This window comes from Gorilla gorilla, chromosome 15 (assembly GCF_029281585.2).
Source record: "Gorilla gorilla gorilla isolate KB3781 chromosome 15, NHGRI_mGorGor1-v2.1_pri, whole genome shotgun sequence".
In the NCBI taxonomy this organism is placed as follows: domain Eukaryota; kingdom Metazoa; phylum Chordata; class Mammalia; order Primates; family Hominidae; genus Gorilla; species Gorilla gorilla.
This window is the reverse complement of record NC_073239.2, coordinates 112,446,627-112,469,372: the sequence shown is the minus strand read 5'-3', so window position 1 is coordinate 112,469,372 and position 22,746 is coordinate 112,446,627. Positions and strand designations below refer to the sequence as shown.

The following is a 22,746-nucleotide window of genomic DNA, read 5'->3' as shown; positions in this document are numbered from 1 at the left end:
ATATCCAGCGGCTGGATGTGGTACAGCCAGGATTAGAACTAAGGGCTTTTGACCTGATGCTCTTCCTGGCACCACATGGCCTATCTTAGACAATCCAAGGACAAAGTTGTACGTTCATCATTGGGAAAACAGTACTGACCAGACAGGATGCTTGTCTTCATTAAGTCATCAGTACTTGCTGGAAAAGAATATGGATTCTGAATATATATATATATATATATATATATATAAAATCTAAGCAGCCTGACTGGACCACAAAGATAGGAACCCAGGAGCAGCAGTGTTTCCTGACCCTCCCATCCTGAAAGGAACCTTTGCTTTAGGACTTAGGGATGATGTTCTGGGGCTGAGCAGCTAGGAAGTGGACGGGGGACAAGTTTGGGAAGCTGATGCCCTAATTTTGACCTCTTGAAATACTTCCCTTTCGGGGTTGCCGCGAGGATAATTGAGGTAACTGGGGATGACGCTTTAGCAGAATGCCCGGCATGGTGGGGGCACACCATAAATAGGACTGATGGTTTTTATTATCATTGTAACACCGGAGTGCAGCCTGGATCTCTCGCCTGGGTTTCTAGGCTGCAGATGTGGTATAGAGAATCCTAGCATCTCCATGGAGAACTGCTAAGGCAATTATAAAAGCTCAAAACACAAGCAAACTAAGCAATGAGTTGTTTAGTGACACATAGCTGAGAAGTAAAATGATGACAAAAAGCAAGAAGGTGATTAGCTTAAATAAAAGCCAAGCATTACCACACGTGCTGAGGAAAGGTGAGAGAGGATCAGGAGAGTCGGTGGGGGGGCAGTTACAAAGGAAATCACTTTGTAGTTATTGGCTAATTACATGTATGTTTTATACATGCCTTTATACATAGATTCTATTTCACAAAGTTAAGCTGGTTTAAAAAAGAAAAAGGCAAGGGAATGATAATGCAAAATCAAGGTGATTATCTTTGGGGAGAAGTGGGTAATTGATCAGGGAGATGCCTGTTTCACTCTCAGTGGGATCCATTATATTCTGTTTCTTCAGTCCAGTGGTAGGCTTGTGAGTGTTACTTTTTATTTATTTTATGTATGTATGTATTTATTTTTTGAGACAGAGTCTTGCTCTGTCGCCCAGGCTGGAGTGCAGTGGCCCGATCTCGGCTCACTGCAAGCTCCACCTGCCGGGTTTACGCCATTCTCCTGCCTCAGCCTCCCGAGTAGCTGGGACTACAGGCGCCCACCACCACGTCCGGCTAATTTTTTGTATTTTTTTTAGTAGAGACGGGGTTTCATCGTGTTAGCCAGGATGGTCTTGATCTCCTGACCTCGTGATCCGCCCACCTCAGCCTCCCAAAGTGCTAGGATTACAGGCATGAGCCACCGTGCCCAGCCTATTTATTTATTTTTTTGAGACAGAGTCTCACTCTGTTGCCCAGGCTGGAGTGCAGTGGCACAATCTCAGCTCACAGCAACCTCCACCTCCCAGGTTCAAGCGATTGTTCTGCCTCAGCCTCCTGAGTAGCTGGGATTACAGGCATGTGCCACCATGCCTGGCTAAGGGTGTTATTTTTAAATATTTTTATGCTTCATTATTTACAAATAGGAGGTGCATATATTCCATTATATATATATATATAATCTTACATAATACAAATGAAATTAAAAGATCATGTGGAGCATTTTCAGATGCTTTCTTAGAAAATCTGCCTCTCTCCTCAGATTCCAATGTTAATCTGGCTGGATTTAAAAAATAAAGCAAAAAATTCTGTTGTATGACACATGATTTTATGTGTCATAAATCTTTATGTAGGAGACACGATCTTTAATGTAGGAGACACGATCTCCCTCTTCCCAAATCATACAACAAGTAAGATAATAATAACACTCTATGACCTCAGATGATCAACAGGATTTTTAAAGGTCGTGGCCTAATGATTTATGCTTCTGAATCATAAAATCCTGAAATATTTGAGCTGGAAGGAACCTCAGTTCACCTGGACCAATCTGGTGGTTTTATAACAAAAGGAAGTGTCCTGGCCGAGGTCAACATTGGGCACACACGTAGGGAATACACTTCTCTCCAGGCTGCCACAGCTGTGTGACTCTCATGCAGATACCACCCGACAGACAGACCAGTGAGAGTCTTGGGTCACAAGGCTCCTCCTTAGGGCAGTCAGGGAGAGAGACGGGAAGTATACCTGAGGTTAAACTGATAGGATCATTTTATTTTATTTATTTATTTATTTATTTATTTATTTATTTATTTATTTATTTTTTGAGATGGAGTCTTGCTCTGTCTCCCAGGCTGGAGTGTAGTGGTGTGATCTCTGCTCACTGCAACCTCCGCCTCCCGGGTTCAAGCAGTTCTCCTGCCCCAGCCTCCTTAGTAGCTGGGACTACAGTTGCATGCCACCATGCCCAGCTAATTTTATTTTATTTTATTTTTTTGTATTTTTAGTAGAGACAGGGTTTCACCTTGTTGGCCAGGATGGTCTCAATCTCCTGACCTCGTCATCCGCCCACCTCGGCCTCCCAAAATGCTGGGATTACAGGCATGAGTCACCGCGCCTGGCCCAGGATCATTTTATTTTTAAAAAGTCAGAAGAGAGTTACATTTTACGATGGAACCACACATTTCTAGAACTTACATGAACAGAAACATCCTCAAAGAAAACACAGAAGCAGTGCTTAGAATCTTCTTTCCTACAGGAAGTCCTCTTAGGAAAGAGCTCCTCTCACTCATCCTGTTTTTTGTGGGCGTACTTGATTCCCAAAACAATTGAGTGCTACAGGTATGGTTATTTCCATTTTCCAGTGGGGGAAGCAGGTTCAGAGAGGTTCAGTGCCTTGACCCAAATCACGCAGCAGGTGAAGATGGAGCAGGACTTTCATCCAGACGGGGAGTGGAAAGGATGAGCCACTTTTGTTTTCAGTACATTGTGCTATGAGCACATTCTTCACTCCTTAGATGCTGAAATTCCGCAGCCCAGCCCAGCCTGGGCGGGCCATGGGGAAATGCCCTGGTGGAGGACAGTTGGGTGGTGGCTTTCCAGCTGTCAGATCACAGAGACGATCTAGAGGCTAAAGCTCTACCTCTGTCTTGCTGCTCTCCTGCAAGGAAGCCCACTGCCTTTGTGGCATGGGCAGTGGTGCATCGGGAGTTGGGAGAATCCATCCCATTTTGGTCCTGCACTTTTTTTTTTTTTTTCTGAGACGGAATCTCACTCTGTTGCCCAGGCTGGAGTGCAATGGTACAATCTCGGCTCACTGCCACCTCCGCCTCCCGGATTCAAGCAATTCTCCTGCCTCAGCTTCCTGAGTAGCTGGGACTACAGGCACCTGCCACCACGCCCAGCTAGTTTTTGTATTTTTAGTAGAGATGGGGTTTCACCATGCTGGCCAGGTTGGTCTCAACTCCCAACCTCAGGCCATCTACCGGCCTCAGCTGGATTACAGGCATGAGCCACCAAACCCGGCCAAGTGCTGCACATTTTGATTCTTGGCCATCTTCTTCTCTCATCAAAGATATTCTTCCTGCCTTCCCTCTGCAGAAGTGCCTGTCACAGACAACAGGGCTCCAAGAGACCTGTGTTCCAGGACTGCTTGGCTTCAGATGGTGGTTTTCCTAATGCACAGTTGCTGTGTCCCAGTATGGATGCTCCCCTGGGCAGTGGAGACCTGGGCCCAGGTCTCAGCCCTTGCTCTCTACCCTCTGCTCTGTGAATCCATTTCTTGGCCAGTTGCTGCACTGTGAATCCATTTGTTTCCCATCTAACAGGGTTGGTGATACCTCCCCATGGGGCAGGGCTTAGTAAGGACCTAATAAGAGAGAGCTTTACATGGGTAAGGCACCTTTCAGAGACTAGGAAACAAATGCTCATGTACATGCCCAGAGAGATTGTGTGTGGGCGCTGGAGAAGTATTTAGGAGTCACAGCTGCAGTGGAGCCAGGCTGAGCCTCAGAGATGATTTACGCTTATACTTTTACATATGGGGAAACTGAGTCTCCACAGCAGAAATGGCTGGCTCAAGTCTTGCAGGTACTTCAGGGCCAAGATGGTATCTCCTAACTCCCTGACCAGTGCTCTTACCTTACAACCACCTTCCCTAAGAGTTTGTTTCACTGATACTCATGGTGTAACGCAACTCGGGCTGGTTGCTTGATGAAAATGAAATGGCAGGCTTTCAGCGTTCAGCCTGTGTGGTGATCACCAAGGCATGGACAGAACAGGGTGGGCCACCGTGGCTGGTTGGACTCTAATTTAAGCCAACAGTTTTATTTGAGATCTGAAAAGGGCTGAGCCCCTCCCAAGTGACATTTGCTGAAATAATGCAGCTGGCTGACTCACTGAGGTAGCCTCGTTCCTTAAGGACGGGAGGAGCCTGCATTTGACCTTCACCTGGGCTAGTCTCTGTTTCCTGCTCTTTAAAGAGGGAGGTTGAGATTAGGAGATTTCTAAGGTACCTTGAAGTTCAGATGTTTTCTCATTCAAGGACCACAGCCTCAAAGTAGGTGTTTGGGGACCTGGGTCTGGCCACTATAGTTCACCCCCTCAGCCCAGGAGGGTCCAGATCACTGGCAGGTGACTCCCTGCTTATCCGCCTTGCTCTGAGGATTAGGTCCCACGTTCCCAGCTGGCCCAGCTTTCTACAACCTGGGCCACCTCCAAGGACCATAAAGCCCCTAGCTCATCCTGGCCTTTCTCACCTGGACACCTGTGCTCAAGCTGCTCCCCCGCTCAGCTCTCCTTCTCCCTGCCCCTTCCCACCAACACCTGGGTAGACATCACCTCCTCCTGGAAGTCCTCCTCAGCCACCTCCTACAGGGTTGGTGATCTCTGTTTCCCTGTTCCCGTTGCACTTTGCCATTGATACTAATCAACAGTTTCAAGAGTGATTCCCCACTAGCCTGTGCCCGCCTTGAGGGCTGGACACAGGATTAGCCTCACATCCCTGCTCCCAGCCCAGAGACAGCACGCTATTGTTACTACTATTATTAAATTAAAAGGCTTTAAAATAGGATCTTATGAACTTTAGGGGTGCTTACAGCTCCCTTGAATGAAGTATGAAGGACAGATCCTAATATTTCCAGGACACAGGAAAAAAGTGAGCTCTGGAGCCGTAACCTGAGGCTGGGGAGAGAAGGTGCAATATGCATCATCTCCCTCTGCGGCCCCCTTCAGGGGACTGTCCTCTTGGAGATTCTCCATTCTCCTGGGCTCTCTGGGGGTTGGCCCCGGAACCTTGCAAATATCTCTTGGCGTCCCTGGGACTCACATCTGATGTTCTCTCTCCTGCGCATGCCAAGTTTCTCTCCCTCTAACTTGGCTTCTTGTTCTTTCCTTTTCCTAAAAAGTGCCTCCCCCGGCCACACCGTCTCTGCATTGAGATCTCAGCTCACAGTCACGGCCTCAGAGGGACCCTCCTGCCCACACAGTGGCACTCATCCCATCCTGCCAACATGCTGTGTCCTGTCACCCTGAAATTATTTGTGTTAATTATTTGCATTGAGTGTATTGTCTGTCTTCCGTACCAGAAGAAGATAAGGCCAGGGATTGTTATCTGTCCAGAGCCCAGCCATCAAAGCTGCTCAATACTGTCCATATTTCTAGAATGAATGAATGAACGAGTGAATGGGCCGATGGAGTCCATTGGGTGCCATCTAAGATTCCTGCATGGTTCATCTTTACAGCTCATACCTGTTCAGTGCTTACTGAATGTCTAAGTGCTCTCTGCCTTTTTTGTCTTTATCCTCACAACAGCCCAATGAAGGATGCTCTGATGTTGTTACCATTTGGCAGAGAGGTTAAGTAACCCACCCTCAGCTACCTCAGTTAGCAGTGGAGTTGGAAATTGAACCCAGGTTACCTGATCCCAGAGTTCTGGCAGGTAACTCCCAGGCTACACTGGCCTTTCCATGCCGGGAGTTCTGTGGGCTGGAAGTGGTGAGTCACTCAGCCTCCTAACCAGACATCTGGCTCTTTCTCCACAGCCCCCAGTGGCTCTCACACTGCCAGGCCATTCCTCAAAGGAAATCCTTTCTGTGGGACCAGTGTCACATGGGCTAGGAACACCAAAGGTTTTCCAGAGCCAGGGCCCACCCCGGAGCACCCTACCCTGTCTTCTCTGACCACATCCTTTTCTCCTAGGGAAACCCCTCCGCCACTTGTTCACTAGCTGTTGAGAACTTGGTGACCACAAGCCAGTGGCTGTAAGGTTGGGTGTGAGCCAGTTGGGGTTGCCAGGTTAATTTCTGTCATTTATCCAGCACCAGGCAGCGAGCAGGCCTGGCTTCCGTGATTTGCCTATGTATCTGTTTGCTGATTTCAAACTCAAGTTTGCTCAGGCATAATTTTAGAAAATTAATTTTTTAAAAAATTTCATCTTGTGGCATCTCTTGTCCCACCTCCCTCTGGGTAAAACCACCCAAATGCCCAGGGAGGGGGATCCAGGCCAGGCTCTCCTGGCCGCAGTCTTCACTTCCTAATGTGCTCCTTTGAGCGGATAAGAGGATAGCCCCGTAAGTTCCTATCTGGGTCTCTTGCAGGAAGCTGCAGGGTTAGTCATGCAGCACTTAGCTGGAGCCAACTTTGGTTTGGGAGCCAAAGAAGCATGTGTTTGTGGCTGGGATCTGGGCTCTTCCGCTTTGTAACCAGTGCCTTGGGCAATGGCATTTCTTCAATGTACTGACATTGGCTGAGGTGGACACGAACTAGGAAGATGCCAGAGACACGGCGCTGCCCAGTGGGAGGAGTCCGGTGGGTGAGGTGTGTGCTTTAAACAGTCCCATCCTAGGGGACTGTGACTCCATGAGAGGGAAGCTCAGGGGGCTGGGCGGGGCACCAGGAAGGACCCTTAAATTTTGCCCAGAGGCACAGTCTTTCTGGGCCTCAACTCTCTTCGCTGTAAGGTGGGAGTGCAGGTGCCACACTCCTTGCCTTGCTGGATGTGTTGTGAACTGCAGACCACCCCATGGAGGTAAGGGGTCATCACTATTGTTAGTTTAGCCAGCAGAGCAAGGCGTCACTGGTGCCATCTGTGCAATGGAAGTTTGACTTTCAACTTTGATGGAGTTTCTCTGTGCTCCTGGGCCTCAGGTGGAATCCTGCAGATCTGAGCTGGGACCCTGATTTTGTCGCCTGTGGCAAGTCACATAACCTCCATGGGCGTGGGTATCACACCTGTAAGATGCGGCTGGCCACACCTTCCCTGCAGAGTCACTGTGAGGCTCAGATGAGATAACAGATGTGGGATTCCCAGCAAGCAGAAGGTGCTGGGTCATGCCCGTTCCAATGGATTCCCTTCCCAGCCTCTCCAAGTTCTCCCTCTTTTCCTTGGGTGCTCCTTAGCTGAGGAGGTGACTTTGCCATTTATGCAGGTCACTTGGAAGGGAGCTCAGCACTTCTGCCTGCCTCTGTCCCCAGCACGTGCAGTGAGTTGAACAGGGTGCAGCTGCTGGTGGGTCAGCCCTTGGCTCAGGTGTTGCTGGCCGATGCTCATGCCCTGGCAGGTCTAGGAAGGCATGAGGGGCCAGAGTCGACCCAGCCAAGCCTGCGCCCGTGTGCACAGACAGTGTCCTCCTTTAGAGGTATACAGGGTGCAGACCACACACCTTGACCATTCATTGCCTGCCCGGAGCACCAGCCATCTGCAGGTGGCCAATGTGATTTTTTTCTTTTATGGAATTAACTATGCAGAAAAAAGTCAATATCACCACAGCAGGTCCTGCTGTTTCATTCCCAACCCTGAGCCTCAGGATCCTCCTCAATACAGTGGAGGGACTTAGACTAGGTCAGGTCTTGGTGAATTTGGATTAGGGGCTACTAGTAATTGCCAGGATAAATTTGGTGGTACAAGCCCAGGGCACTGAATGACAGCCACTCCCTCTTCATCTCTTCATCTCCTCTCCATCTTTTTTTTTTTTTTAACTTCTTCTTTTAATCCTTCTGATTATATGACCTTCTTATAACCACCTGGGCTCCACCCTGGACCAATGAGTTAGAGAGATCTCTAGATGTGGGGCTGCTTATCTGTAGCTTTTTAAAGCTTCCCAGGTGATCCTGATGCACAGGGATGGTTGAGAACCTCTGAATTTTGTCTAGATGAACATCTCAGTGAGATGCTAATCTGTTTTTAACAGCTCTCCAATGCTAGCCTCTCTCTGTCTCTAACCATGAACAGGCCCCAGGTGTAAACCAGCACCATTATCCAGATAGAGTTAAACATTGTTTATGTTCATTATTTTATGATATATGGCAATTGATCCTGACCCTGTTTTTTTATTTAAGGTAAAAATATATTTCTTAATCTAGCTATAAGAAAAAAAAGAAAAAGGTAAAAAGAAAAAAAATCTTCTTTTAAAATAAACAAGTTTAAATGGGTCAAATTAAAGAATATTAATTAGAAAAAATGTAGATGTGTCTGCATGGCAGATACAGTCAAAATCATGACTGTAATGCACAAATGGCCACACTGTGAAGACGCGGAACTAGATGACCTCTAAGGTCCAATATTCTGACAGATCTGAGGGCTGCCCAATGAGATCGCTAACCCAGGACTGTTGGCACTAGCCACCTGGCCTGTCAGAGAGTGGGGTAAGCAGGCTTGAGAGTGGCTGTATGCATAGCAGGGTTTCCCAGTGTGGCTTTACTCAGAGCTCTCCAGGGACAGTGCAGCTAGATTATCTCTGTTTCAATGCATTTGCCCTCTTGCTCCACCTTCCCCAGACCATAGGGTCAGCCTGAGAAGCAACCTGTCCAGCAATCAGGGCCATTTCTCTGGGGCCAGCGCTGCCACGTAAACTCAGTGAATGCAACATTAGGACCCCAGTGCCCACAGGAGCCCGGCTCCTTCACTCGTGCTTGGGCGAACCAAGCCATGGCGGGAAGCGAGTTGCCCAGAGTCCCAAGGCAGGACCCAGCACTGCTGCTTCCCAGGCCTGGACTTCGTAGATCAAATAGGGTCCCTTCCCCCAGGTCTTAAGCTCCCCAGAAGGGAAACAGGAACCGAATGTGATATAAACAGGCCCTGCCTGGCCCTAGCCAGCTTTTTCCGCCTGTGTCCGGTGGCCCTTACCTATTATTACTGGAGAGTTGGCCGGTGAGCCTTTGTTTTGTGAGTGATTGTGTGAGACTCCTATTGTCTTTTTTCTGTTTTGTTTGTTTGTTTGTTTGTTTTGTTTTGTTTTAAATAGAGGTGGAGTCTTACTATGTTGTTCAGGCCGATCTCGAACTCCTGGGCTCAAGTGATCCTCCCTCCTTGGCCTCTCAAAGTGCTGGGATTACAGCCATGAACCACTGTGCCCGGCCTCCTATTGTCTTTTAACCGATGTAGTAATTCACACCGTGAGGCCCTGGGAAGGTGGGACCCAGTCCAGCAATGATTCAGATAGTGCTTGGAGGACGTGGGGAGATGGTTTCAGCAGAACAACCGTGACAGTGTGGGGGGAACTCAGCTTAGTGGCAAAGGCCCCCTAAATGACTGTAAGTAGGATAAATGCCAGAGGGAAAGCCTTGATGGAGACACGATTCTTAGCATTTGGAAACCTTTGCCCATCAGTAAAGCTGGCTATCCAGATTGTGTCACAGTTTGCTGAAAGGACTAGTATAGAATTTTCTAGGATAATGGACCAGGAGGAATGCTGTGCTGATAGGCAGAGGGTAGGGTGAGGTAATTCCCTTGGGCTGATAAATAGCACTGGCCTCTGGAGCTTCTAGAACAAACTTTTGTGGTAAAAGGCCAGAAAGGAAATATGTAAATATATTTTGGCTTTCCATCATATCGAGAAAGCAGACACAGATGCTATGTAAATGAATGGGTGTTGGTTGTGTTCCAATAAAACTTTATAGACACTGGAATGTGAATTTCACATAATTTTCATATGCCATGAAACATTATTATTCTTTTGATTTTTTCCAACCACTTAAAAATGTTAAAAAACATTCTTAGCTCAACAGCTGTACAGAAACAGGCAGTGGGCCATGGTTTGCAGCCTCCTGTTTAGAAGCCGCCTCTGCAGTGGAGGGTGAGTCTTGCAGGTTTGAGCTAATCACTCTTCTAAGCATTTCAGTTCTTAAAAACGTAGGTCTGGCCGGGCACAGTGGCTCACACCTGGAACCCAGCACTTTGGAAGGCTGAGGCAGGAGGATTGCTTGAGCCCAGGAATTTGAGACCAGCATGGGCAACATGGTGAGACCCATCTCTACAAAAAATATATGAAACTTAGCCCAGTATGGCGGCCCATGCCTGTGGTCTCAGCTACTCGATAGGTGGAGGCAGGAGGATCACTTGAGCCCAGAAGGTCGAGGCTGTAGTGAACTGTGATCACACCACTGTGCTCCAGCCTGGGCAACAAAGAGAGACCTGTCTCAAAAAAAAAAAAAAAAAAAAAAAAAGGTAGTTCTGAAACAAGTCTCAATCTTGTGTCTACTGTTTAAAATAGAACCTAGTGTTAATTTGTGTGCTCATTCAGCAAATATTAATGGTCTAGTGGTTAAGAGCAGAGGAAACTTGTCATATACTGGCTGTGGGACTTAGGGCAGGTGGCTTAGCCTCTCTCAGCCTCAGTTCTTTCATCTGTAAATAGGCAGGAACAGTAGGACCTACGGCATCAGTGAAAGAATCCTTGTAAGACTGAGCCCAATGCCTGGCAGATAGCATGCCCTTGGTGAAGGTTTACTATTACTCTCTCATGTCTGTAAAGAGTTAGGGACTGGTATACAAAGGGGTGGATGGCAATGCTTACCCTGCATGGTAGGTGAGGCCCAGAGAAGTTAAGGAGCATTTCCAAGGTCTCAAGCTGATAATAAATGGTTGAACTAGAAAACAGTGTGAGCTGCAAGACCCAGCCCTTTCCACGCGACGCCCTTGCAGGGGACTTGAGGGTAGATTAAATCCACTTTTCTAGAGGCTTGCTAATGGGATTAATTTAATCATTAGCACCTTTCCCATGAGAGCTAGGGCTCTTGTAACTCTTCATCCCCGTGCCTTAGATTCTTGGGGAGACCAGCATTGTTTGGGGGGCCTCCAAGCTGGGAGTCTGACCTCCAGCAGCTTGGAGTGGCACCACTCTGACTGTTTTCTGTGAATGTCTTTGGTGGAAACTCGCTGCTCGACATGAAGCTCTACTTTAGAAACCTAGAAACAAGCATCTGGGGAAGACTTTAAGTTTTTCTGAGTCCTGTGGTTTCTGAGTCTCTGCAGGGCTAGTGGAAAGGGCTCTAGAAGGTTCTGGAAGTCAAGATTGTGAGTAGCTGCTTTTGAATAATGGAATCCTCAGGGCCTTGTGAAACGAATGCCAGAGGTGAGTTCCTGACCGGTTGTACATGCTGGTTTTCCTTCTGCAAAATGGAGATGGTGGTGTCGTAATTAGTTGCCTGTTGCTTCAGTTTGGCACGTGGGCTTGCGGGGCACCCACAGTGGATCTCCTGAATGCACAAAGACAAGCCCGGCAGAAAGCCTGTCCTTGGATTGTGGAGGCCTCAGGAGATAAAGCTCAGATAAGGAAGACAGTGACTGGATCTGAGAGCCTGTGGCAGCTGTGATTAGGAGCCAGCCGGGGAAGATGGGGCCTCAAAGGCAGGACACACAGGCTGTAGGCGGCTGTCCCGTCCGTAACCCAGAGCAAGTCTCCCTCTCCATCCCAGAGGAAAGGCTGCTCGTGACTCTGGCTAGCTCTGAGGACACAGGCTCCGGGAACCCAGCCCCTGTGAGTGGCTGGAAGGTGGGGGTGGGGATGGGGTGTCAGTAGAGTGGGGGACAGTCTGGGAGTCTTGGAAGGGGATATGAGGGTGAAAGTTGGTGTGACCAACTGTCCCTGGTTTGCCCAAGACTAAGAGGTTTCCTGGGGTTTGGGACTTTCAAGGTTAAAACCTGGATGGTGTGCGTCAAATCAGGATAAATTGGTCATCCTAGGTCAAAGTCATGCTATTTTGACTGTGGCGCTGGGCGGTCAAGTCATTGGTAGAAGGAGTAAAGGGGGAATCATCTCTCCCTTGAGCCTTAGTGCACCCTCAGACTAGATTGCCCCTTCGCAGTGTTCCCAGAGCCCCTGTGCTATCCTTCAAGGGTCTGTGTGCCCCCACAAGAGTCTGCGAAGGCAGAAAACCCCCTTGTGCTTGGGGCCAACCCCTGCCTGCTCTAGGCCAGAGTGTTTTGTAAATGCTATTGGATGAATGAATGAGGCTTGAGACTCTCCACCTTCATTTCTTCCCCGCTGGGGACAAACTACTCAGATGCTACTTCATGCTTTGCTGCTCTGCACATCTTGTTCCTTCCCCACATGCCCTTCCCTCCTGCGGCCACCTCCTCCACTGTCCCTTCAGCTCAAGAGTCTCCTCCTCTGTGACTGCTCGTGACCAGCCCTCCTTTTGAGTGGAGTTTCTCCTGCCCCTGCTCTGTCCCCTCTGAACCAAACCTCACTGAGCTCCCTAATCGTGCCTGTTTGTGGATGCATCTTTCTTCCACATGCACTGTGAGCTCCTCGAGGGCAGGTCTCCAGCTTAGTGTTTCCTCTGCTGCACGTGGCACCTGGATGCCCCATGGAGGTGCCTTGAGAGAATGAATAGAACTGAACACAAGGAGCAAAGATCCGTTCATTCCCTCACTCACCAGCTCCTCTACGAGGCCTCCCGTATGATAGGCACGGTCCTGGGCAGTGGGGTGGGAGTCATGGACAAGATTGGTAAGGCCTTTGTGCTGTTGGAACTCACATTCTAGAAGAATCTAGAGTCAACAAGCAAGCAAATAAATAAAGAAGAACATATCAGAAGGTTGCGTGTGCTCTGAAGAAAATGCAAAGGAGAAGATGAGTCACCTGAGCCCCTGCCAGCTGCTTGCAGGCTGGGATGGAGTCACCAGCTCCACGGAGTGGACATTGCTGAGGCCCAGCACATGTGGTGCCCATTCTATGGAGGCAGAAGGCATGCATTGTCCCCTGGGTCGTAGCGTAGTCAACTTGGGCACAGTGGCATTTGCCTTTCATGCAAAGCGTGTGGACCATCAGTCCCTTTAGAGAAATTCATTAAAGCCAGTATTGTCTGAGAGGAGAGAGAAAATATTTTAGAAAGTCAGACGGGATTTTGTGCCGGGTGTGGGAAGCAAGCGTGTGTCCCTCCCGCTTCACCGCCCCCGATCCCCCACTGGGAGTACAAAGAATGGGGCTTGTGTGCTGACCGTCTGCTTCTTCCAGTTGGGTGGGTGGCCTTGGAGCTGTAGCTGCAGCAGGAAGGGTCAGTGACTCTGCTATGGGGCTGCTGGGGACAACCCAGGGGCCTGCGAGGGAAAAGGTGTTAAAATGGCCGGCCACTGTCCCACGGGTGGTCAGGGAGAGGATCAGCGGGAATCATGAAGGTGGTTGCTCAGCTTCCAAGTGCTGCACACAACAGTGGGGCATTGTTCTCTGGGTCTGATGGGGAGCTCAGCCCCGGACACAGGCCAGCTCCAGGAGGAAGGCAGCCTCCTCCCGCTGAGTCCGGCTGGGCCAAAGCAAAGTCCCGGAGGGCAGCTTCTCCCTGCTGCCTGGCTGTGGGCGGCCGCTGGTGCTGAGGTCTGGGGACTCAAGAGGACACCTACGCATCTGCAAGGTATCACTCACTCCTGAGGGTAGCCCCTTCAGGTTGGGATCCATAGAGAGCAGCGGGACAAAAGGCAGTTCCTAAGCTGGGTGCCCGGCTTCTCACAGGCACGTCGTAAACCTGGCGTCTCAAAGTTCTGGCAGGAACAAGCAGGTACTAATTATAACCTGCACAGCCTGTTAACAGTCGACCTTGGACTCCAAGGAGGTGAAGGTTCTGGGGAGAAGGTCTCAAGGGTTCTCTGAATATCTCAGATATAAGACAGGAGGTAGGCCGGGCACAGTGGCTCACGCCTATAATCCCAGCACTTTGGGAGGCCGAGGCGGGTGGATCACCTGAGGTCAAGAGTTCAAGACCATCCTGACCAACATGGTGAAACCCCGTCTCTACTAAAAATAAAAAAATTAGTCGGGCGTGGTGGCAGGCGCCTGTGGTCCCAGCTATTCTGGAGGCTGAGGCAGGAGAATTGCTTGAACATGGGAGGCGGAGGTTGCAGTGAGCTGAGATCGCGCCACTGCACTCCAGCCTGGGCAACAAGAGCAAAACTCCATCTCAAAAAAAAAAAAAGACAAGAGTTAGTGATACAGGGGATTCTTCTAGGTAACTCAGTGGACATCATCCTGCAGCCCCAGCAGAATGACAATTTAAAACCGCCTGGGCTCTGCTAAGGGACTGCTGGGGAGAAGAAAGGGGCAGGATTGCTTGCTGTGTGACCTTTGGCAGGTTACTTAGCCACTTTGAATCTAACCTCAACTTCTTCATCTACAAAAAGAAGCCAGTCATTCTGGTTTAACGGTGGGTGGGAGGACTCAATGAGCTGATGTGTATAAATACCTCATGGGTACTTAGTAATGTTAGTTCCCAGTCCTCTACACTATGAAAAATCCTGGAAGCCTTTCTGGAGGTGGTGATGCCAAAGCCAATGGGTGAATGTAGCCAGGCAGAGAAGGGCAGAGGGACCAGCAGGAGCAAAGGGGAGAAATGATGCATACAGGGAGCCACAGGTGGTTCCTGCTGCAAGTAGAGGAGGTGGGAAGTAGGGGAGGCTGAGGCTGCAGAGATGGATGGAGAAGGACTTTGAATGTCCTGTTAAACTTCTTGGACTTTCTCAGGTGGAGGCTGTGAGGCACAGGAGGCGTTCATTCAGAAAAGCCTTTGACCCTGAGCCGTTAGATGCTCCTTTCTGCCAAGAGAGGACTCTGGTCCCCCTGCCTCCTGCAAAACTGGCAGGTTTCCCGGGAAATGAATGGAAACATCCTCGTGCCTAAGCCTCTGGATCCAGGAATGGATTTGGCTCTGCCAGTCAAGGGCCCAGGCACTGCAGGGCCATGAATCTCCTTAAGGGTTCAGTGAGTACAGCTCTGAGATTCACTCCCGCCAAGAACTCCCATTTGAAATGAACCCTACCGTTTCTCAGGCTGGGGTGCCAGTTATTAAATTAAAAGTGAGATTCGAATGGTTCTGTGTTGTTTTTGTAAACCAAAGCTGAAAACTGTGGAGGGTATTTTTTTTAGCTGGAAAGTAAAGCATGCCAGGCTTTCTAGTCCGCCTTGTCCTGCTGCCATAGACCCAGGGCCAGCCGGATCCAGCCTGGGGGGGACTGAGAGGTGGCTTATTTGTGTTGAGGGCCTACGGTGCACCAGGCTCACTCAGTGCTAGGCTCTTTGCATGCTTATGGGTGCCATTGTCATCCTCATTTTACAAATGAGGAAACTGGTGAACAGACAGGTGAATACACTTGCCTGAGTCACACAGCTAGTAGATGGAGAAGACAGATGCAGTCCTATTCTATACATACTTCAAAGTCTGTACCTTTTCTGTCTCATGTAACTTGAATGCTGGACTTAATACTCTTAACTTTTTCTGAAAGTCTAGTGGAACTATGAAATCTTTGAATTTGTAGGCCCAGAGTGGTGGCTCACGCCTGTAATCCCATCACTTTGGGAGGCTGAGGCAGGCGGATCACCTGAGGTCAGGAGTTCGAGACCAGCCTGGCCAACATGGTGAAACCCTGTCTTTATTAAAAATGCAAAAATTAGCTGGCTATGGTGGTGCATGCCTATAATCCCAGATTTCTGGCGAAATGAATGGAATCCCAGCTACTTGGGAGGCTGAGGCAGGAGAATTGCTTGAACCCGGTAGGTGGAGGTTGTAGTGAGCCAAGATTATGCCACTACGCTCCAGCCTGGGTGACAGAGCAAGACTCCATCTCAAAAAAACAAAACAAACAAACAAACAAACAAAAATCTTTTAATTGTGATTAAAATGTAACTTTAAAAGCCTCTAATTTTTTTTAAAAAAACTGTTAATACCACTTTAAGGAAATTGAAATCTTAGAAATGTACCCATGATTTCACTGCTCTATGATGCTACTTTTTTCCTTTTTTTTTTTTTTTTTTTAAGAGATGGGATCTTGTCCTGTCACCCAGGCTGGAGGGGAGTGCAGTGGCGCTCCTGTCACAGCTCACTGCAGCCTTGGATTCTGGGCTCAAGAGGTCTTTCTGACTAAGGCTCTCTAATTGTGGGGATTACAGGCACGTGGCACTGCATCCGGCTTCATTCTTCATCTTTTTTTTGACAGTTTTTGAATGATTTGCACAGGAGGGGTCGACAAACTGTGGCCTGCTGGTCAAATGCCACCTGTTTTTGTAAATAAAGTTTTGTTGGAACGCAGTCATGCTCATTTATTTACATGCTATCTGTGACTATTTTCATGCTACCATGACAGATTTGAGGAGATGTGACAGAGACCATATGGCTTGTAAAGCCTAAAAGTCTTGCTCTCTGACCGTCTCCAGAAACAGTCTGCCAACCCTTGCTCTAGAGTGCAGCGCTTTGCAGTCTGCTCTTTTTCTCTGCAGACCGTGCATTATTCTAGGGTGTTAATTTCTCATTGTAAATGGCCAGATTATGCTGTAGAGTGGGTGGATGTCACCAACTTTCCTTGCTGGACTGTTATATTGCATCTTTTTTTTCTCCCCTCGGGAGAACTGTCACATTTGCAAATTTATTATTTATTTAGCAGGCAGTTATATAGCACCTACTGTGTGCCAGCATTATTCTAAGCACTTTACCAATATGAACTCACTTAGTCTTCAGATCTGCAGTGAGAAGTTTATGCTAATACCATCCCCATATTACAGATGAGAAGGCAAAGTCAGAGGAGTTAAATATACTGGGCTAAGACCGCATAGCTTATTTGGCAGCAAAGTCAGGTTTGAATCCTTAGCAGCTGTTAGGAAGTGTCCCAGGAAAAGCAGGCCTTTGTGAATCCCTGTGTGGGGGGACAGGGGCTGGGGCAGTGACTCACCAGGAGTGAGCCCTGCCAGGCCCCCTCGGCCCAGCCCTGGAGCCTCACACCATCCAGATTTGAATTGGCCCTAATCTTGCAGCTCGGGCCAAGTGACCATAAATTTTATTTCTTTGTTTAAAATGGCCCTGAAAAGAGGGCCAGCAGCTGATGCTAAAGAGCAAGTGCAGAGCCCTAAGAAAACAATGGCTCCAGATCAGAAAAATACCATTTGGGTGTAAGAGTACGAGAGTGGATGGTTGAGCCCGGCAGGAGCGCTGCTTCGTGGCCGGAAGAGTCCACAGCTTGCTCACTTGTTAGATAAATGATAACTTTGCAAATATTTGAGTTGCCTGGAGAAAACAAAAATGCAATATAACTGTCCAAGAAAAAGGAAGTGGTTCAAGAAAGTTTGTGACCTTCACTCCATAGAATATTCTGAGCCATTTACAATGAGAATGTAATGATGGACACTGTGGATTGCTTGTGGCAAACATGTTCTTAGTCTTCTGTGAGATAGGGGGCCTTAGGGGAGCAGGAGGGAATTCCAGACGTTCTCACCAGGAGAACAAGCTTCCTAAGATTTCATGGAGCCCTCGTGGCCCATCCAGGTCCCACCCCCCACCCCACGAATGATGTCAGAGGAGGCTGGTTAAAATCCCCAGCTCACAGAGACATTTTGGAATGTGAATTTAGCTAGGGCTTCCCACAGGACATTCATAAATGGGTGGATTCCAGAAGGTCCCATGTTAAGAAATGCCATGTTATAGAGACTGGAGTGGAGGGGGCAGGGGAGGGAGTCCACAGTGTTGAGAATCCTCCAAATGCAACACTCACTTTGCAGAAGAAGAAAGAGACACTGAGCTTTGTCAGGGCAGGATGCTCTTATCTGTTTGGTTCATCTCTGTGATCTTCAACACTGACCACAGTGTCTGGCATAGGCTTTGAAGGATTTGTCATTAAGTGAATTAAGCATCTCCCAAGCTTTGGAAAGGAGAGAAATTGGGTCTGGTATAGTTCTTGATCAGAAGACAAGACGACCACAACCTGACTTTCTGCCCATCCACTTAGGGTCCTTTTAGGGCATGGCCTTCATCTTCTCCCGGCCCCTCTGAGTGGAATGAGAGGTGGGAGAGACGTGGGTTTTGGAGCCGCTGCCCTGTCGAGGTGCTCTGCCTGATTCATTTCAAGCCATACTCTTGAGAGGCCCACTGGGGAAGGCTTCGCAGGCCCAGCTGCCATAACCCCAAGCCTCACTGGTCCCTCGGGCTTGTCCCAGGCTCAGGAATGTTCACGGGGGACGGTCCAGCATGAGCCACTGGGGCTCACCCTCCACCCCGTCTGTCTCTCAGTCAGTTGGGTGTGAGATGGGAAATCCTGTTCTGAGTCAAAAAGGAACCCTCCTCCCTTGCCTTCCTGATTCACTTCCTCATTCTGCTGACATTTTACAGCCTGGCACAGGTGCTGGAGCCATGCAGGCCTGGCCTTGCTTCTGACTTGGTGCCTCAGTCACTGTCTGACGTGGGCAGGAGAGCCAGCTTCAGTTTCCCCATCTGTCAGGCAGCACGATGACCCCTGATTTGAAGGTTGATGGGGGCCTTCATGATGTCTGCCCAGTGCCTGGCACACAGCAGGCCTCACACGTGGGAACTATTGCCATTGTGAGTAGCATTTGATAACATTTTACCCAACCAACAGGAGTCTCCTTTGGCACCCTAAGATCAAGACCCAGTGATAACCTTGACACCTACCAGGACAATCATAGGGTCGCAGATGAACCCAGGGCAGGAGACAGGGTAGCAGCAGGCAGGAGACTCCTTAACTGTCAAACAGCATTGTCCAAGGTGGGCCCGGCTGGGCATTTTGCTGGGAAAAGGACTGTAAGGACAGACTGGGCACAGACACTCTTGGAAGGAATGGAGGCTGCTCTCACAGTTCGTTAGATATTGGCAAGCTGAATCAGTTCTTGAGAAAAGACCCTTCTATCTGAACCCATGGCCTTTTTTTCTTTCTTTTCTTTTCTTTTCTTTCTTTTTTTTTGAGACTGAGTCTCGCTCTGTTGCCCAGGCTGGAGTGCAATGGCATGATCTCGGCTCACGGCAACCTCCGCCTCCCGGGTTCAAGCGATTCTCCTGCCTCAGCTTCCTGAGTAGCTGGGATCACAGGTGCCTGCCACCACGCCCAACTGATTTTTGTATTTTTAGTAGAGACGGGGTTTCACCATGCTGGCCAGGCTGGCTCGAACGCCTGACCTCAGGTGATCCACACACCTCGGCCTCCCAAAGTGCTGGGATTACAGGCGTGGGCCACCGCGCCCAGTACCCATGGCCTTTTTTTTTGAAGAGCAGGTTTACAATAAATAGGATGCCTTAGGGTTAAACGGCACCTTACAAGGCATTTCCTAGCATGTGACTTAAGGTGCCCTGTTGCAAGGGCCCTGCTTGGTCCAATGTGGTTTTCACACCATTGAGCAGATGCTGCCCTGACTGCTTGTGGGTCCTGTCACTGAGTAGGCTGTGCCACTCTCTTGCTCACAAACCCTCACTGGCTCCCTATTGCCCACAGAGTAAAACCCACACAACCCTTTGGAATCCTGTGCTGTTCAATCCCCTCAGCCTGCTCTCCAGTATGGCCTCCTCCCGTCTCTCTTTGTTAACAATTGCCAAACCCATCCTGCAGCCTGAACTTGGCCTTGCACTTCCTCATCTCCCAGCTTTTGGTCTCGCCAGTCCATCCACTCGTTATGCCCTTTCCCACTTCTCATCTTATTCAGACCCTGCTCATCCTTCACATCCCAGCCAGGGTATCCCTTCCTCTATGAGCCTCTCCTGGAATCTTCATAAGAATCATTGCTCCTTTCTCTAGGCTCTGTGCCTCTGCATTTAACACCCATAGCACTCTCATTTAGAGCTCGTGATCTGGAGAACCCGAGCTTGAAACCTATAGGCCCTAGTGGCACCGCGCCAGGCACATCTGGATGTGGAAGTCAAATGGTCTTTTTTTTTTTTTTTTTTTTTAAGAGTCAGGGGTCTCACTTTATTGCCCAGGCTGGCTTCAAACTCCTTCCACCTCAGCCTCCTGAGTAGCTGGGATTGCAGGCAGGTACCACCACACCTGGCTAAATGGTGTTAGATTTGAATTCTCGCCTCCCAACTACTATCTCTGGAATCTTGGGCAGGCCATGAAACTGCTCAGCTTCAGTATTCTCATCTATAAAACAGGAATGAATATTAAGACCTACCTTTCAAGTATAAAATTAAAAAAAAATTATCTCAACAAATGCTATTGAATTGGATTGAGTAGCTTTCACAGGGGGAGAGTTTATTCCTCACCGGAATTCCAAACACCAAATGATGGGCTGTTGGGTTCAGAACCCTGGTGCTCAAGGCTATTTGTATGCCCCTGAGGGCATCACTCAGCTTTATTTTCCTCTAAGGCTGTCCGTGGCGGCTGGCTTCCCACAGCGATGCAGTCACTGGTGGCCACCCCTCTTCTCCCAGGCCGGCATTTTGCCCATCCCATGGGGCTGCATTCAGCATCTCTTTTGGGAGGCAGAGTTTGCTTCTGTTTGTTCTGTTGTTTGATTCAAAAATTTCATGTCATTTATATAAGGCCTATAAGACCCATTGGGATGCTGAAATGGTGTCAGGCTCTCAGAAGCAGTCTGGCTCAGCAGCTGGGACAGCTGCAGCTCTGGAGTTCAATACACCTAGGTTCAAATTCCAGCTCTGCCTCCTGGGCAAAACCAGTTCTGAAATTTTATACTCAAGTTATCTCACCTCTCTGAGCCTCAGTTTCCTTATCTCTGATACGGGGATGATTACACCAACCATTAAAGTTGTCTTAAAAAGCAAGTGCATTAATAAATGCTTGGAGAGGGAGGGGCATATTGACTAGCACCTAATACCTGCTCAGTAAATGGAACGTACTGTTCTCCATTTGGAAAAAAAGGTCTCAAGCAGCTTCTTAGCTTCCTTTACATTGGCACCCCATTTATAAGGTACAGGTTTTAGCTTCCTGGAAGGAAAAACTTCCTTTGAGCCTGAGCTATGTAACAACAGAATAGGCTGCCTGAAGAAGGCAGTGAGCCACCCATCACTGAAGGTGTTCAAGAATCTTGGGAGCCTTTGGTGGGTGTATTTTTAAGGAAATTCAAGCAGAGATGGTTGATTAGATTAGGTCAGTTTTAATGGCCCTCCTAGTTTTGGGATTCTGATGTTTTAAAAAACAGCTTTATTGAGATATAATTCATATAATATACAATTCACCCATTTAAAGTGTACAATTCAGTGCTTTAAAAAAAATAGAGCCAGGGTCTTACTGTGTTGGCCAGGGTGGTCTCAAACTCCTGGCCTCAAGCAGTCCTCCCACCTCGGCCTCCCAAAGTGTAGGGATTACAGGCATGAGCCACCTCGCCTACCCTCAATGCCTTTTAGTATATTCACAGAGCTGTACAGCCATCACCACAATCATTTTTAGAATATTCTTACTACCTCCAAAAGAACCCCTGCACTCCTTCACAGTCAACTCCCAACCCTCCCACCTCCCTAGCCCTAGGAAACCACTAATCTACTTTCTGCCTCTGTAAATTTGCCTGTTCTACACATTTCACATCAATGATATCGTATAATACATGGTCCTTTGTGACTGGCTTCTTTCATTTAGCACAACGTTTCCAAGGTTTCTCTATATTGTGGCATATGTCAGCACTTCATTCTTTTTCACAGGTGAATAATATTCCACTGTATGGATAGACCATGATTTCCTTATCCATTTATTAGTTGATGGACATTTGTGTTGCTCCCACTTTTTTTGGCTATCATGAACATTTGTGCACAGGTTTTTGTGTGGACATATGTTTTCATTTCTCTTGAGTATATATGTAAGAGTAGAATTGCTGGATCTGATGGAAGCTCTATGTTTAATATTTGAAGAACTGCCAGGCTGTTTTCCAAAGTCACTGCACCATTTTCTGTTTCTACCAGCAGCATATAAGGGTTCCAACTTCCCTACATCTTCACCAACACTGGTTATTATCTTCTTTTGATTATAGCCATTCTAATGGGTGTGAATTAGTATCTCATTTTGGTTTTAATTTGCATTTCCCTGATGGCTAGTGATGTTGAGAATCTTTTCTGTGCTTTCTGGGCTTCTCAGTGTGCTTATTGGCCATCTTAGATGTAGCTATGATTTAAACAAATGTCTATTCAAATCGTTTGCCTATTTTGTAATGGGGTTGTCTGTTTATTATTGAGTTTTAAGAGTTCTTTGGATTTTCTAGAAGTAAGTCCCTTATCGGATATGTGATTTGCAAAAATTTTGTTCCATTCTGTGGGACATCTTTTCACTTTCTTGATGGTGTCACTTTTTTTTTTACCTTTTTTGCCTTTGAAGTACAAAAGTTTTAATTTTGATGATGTCTAATTTATCTATTTTTTTATTTTGTTGCTGTACCTTTGCTATCACATCTAAGAAACCATTGCGTATTCCAAGGTCAGGAAGATTGATGCCTATGTTTTCTTCTTAAGAGTTTTATAGCTTTGGCTCTTACGTGTAGGTCTTTGATCTATTTGGAGTTAATTTTAGTATACGGTGTGATGTAAAAGTCTAATCTCATTCTTTTTCATGTGGATATCCAGTTGTCCCATCACCACTGTTGAAAAGATTATCCTTTTCCATTGAATTGTCTTGGCACCCTTGTTGAAAATTAACTGTCCGTAAATACAAGGGTTGATTGTTTCTTTCTCTGTGAGTCATTTGGAAGAAATAGAATGATCCTTCTCAGAGGCACAAGATAGGTCTTGGCCATCACTCTACACTGAGCTGCTGCCAGATCTTGGGCGGGTCTACTTCCTTCACTAAGTCTCCCCATCCATAAAACGGCACAGCTAGATAAGAGAA

The 22,746-nt window shown here is 47.9% G+C and overlaps 1 protein-coding gene across 5 annotated transcripts in view; it reads left to right on the top strand.

The window, feature by feature from the left end:
• The window catches only part of SYNE3 (spectrin repeat containing nuclear envelope family member 3), a 109,258-nt gene that overhangs the window by 2,722 nt on the left and 83,790 nt on the right, over positions 1-22,746 (top strand). The window contains exon 1 of one of the 5 annotated variants that reach the window (XM_055361890.2): positions 13,170-13,565. The exons of 3 other annotated variants lie outside the window; for them this stretch is intronic. In XM_055361890.2, the coding sequence (XP_055217865.2) occupies positions 13,391-13,565 (175 nt within the window). In that variant the 5' untranslated portion in view covers positions 13,170-13,390. Of the gene's footprint in view, positions 1-13,169; positions 13,566-22,746 lie in introns of those variants that run through there. One more of the 5 variants, XM_019010128.4, reaches the window with a different exon arrangement.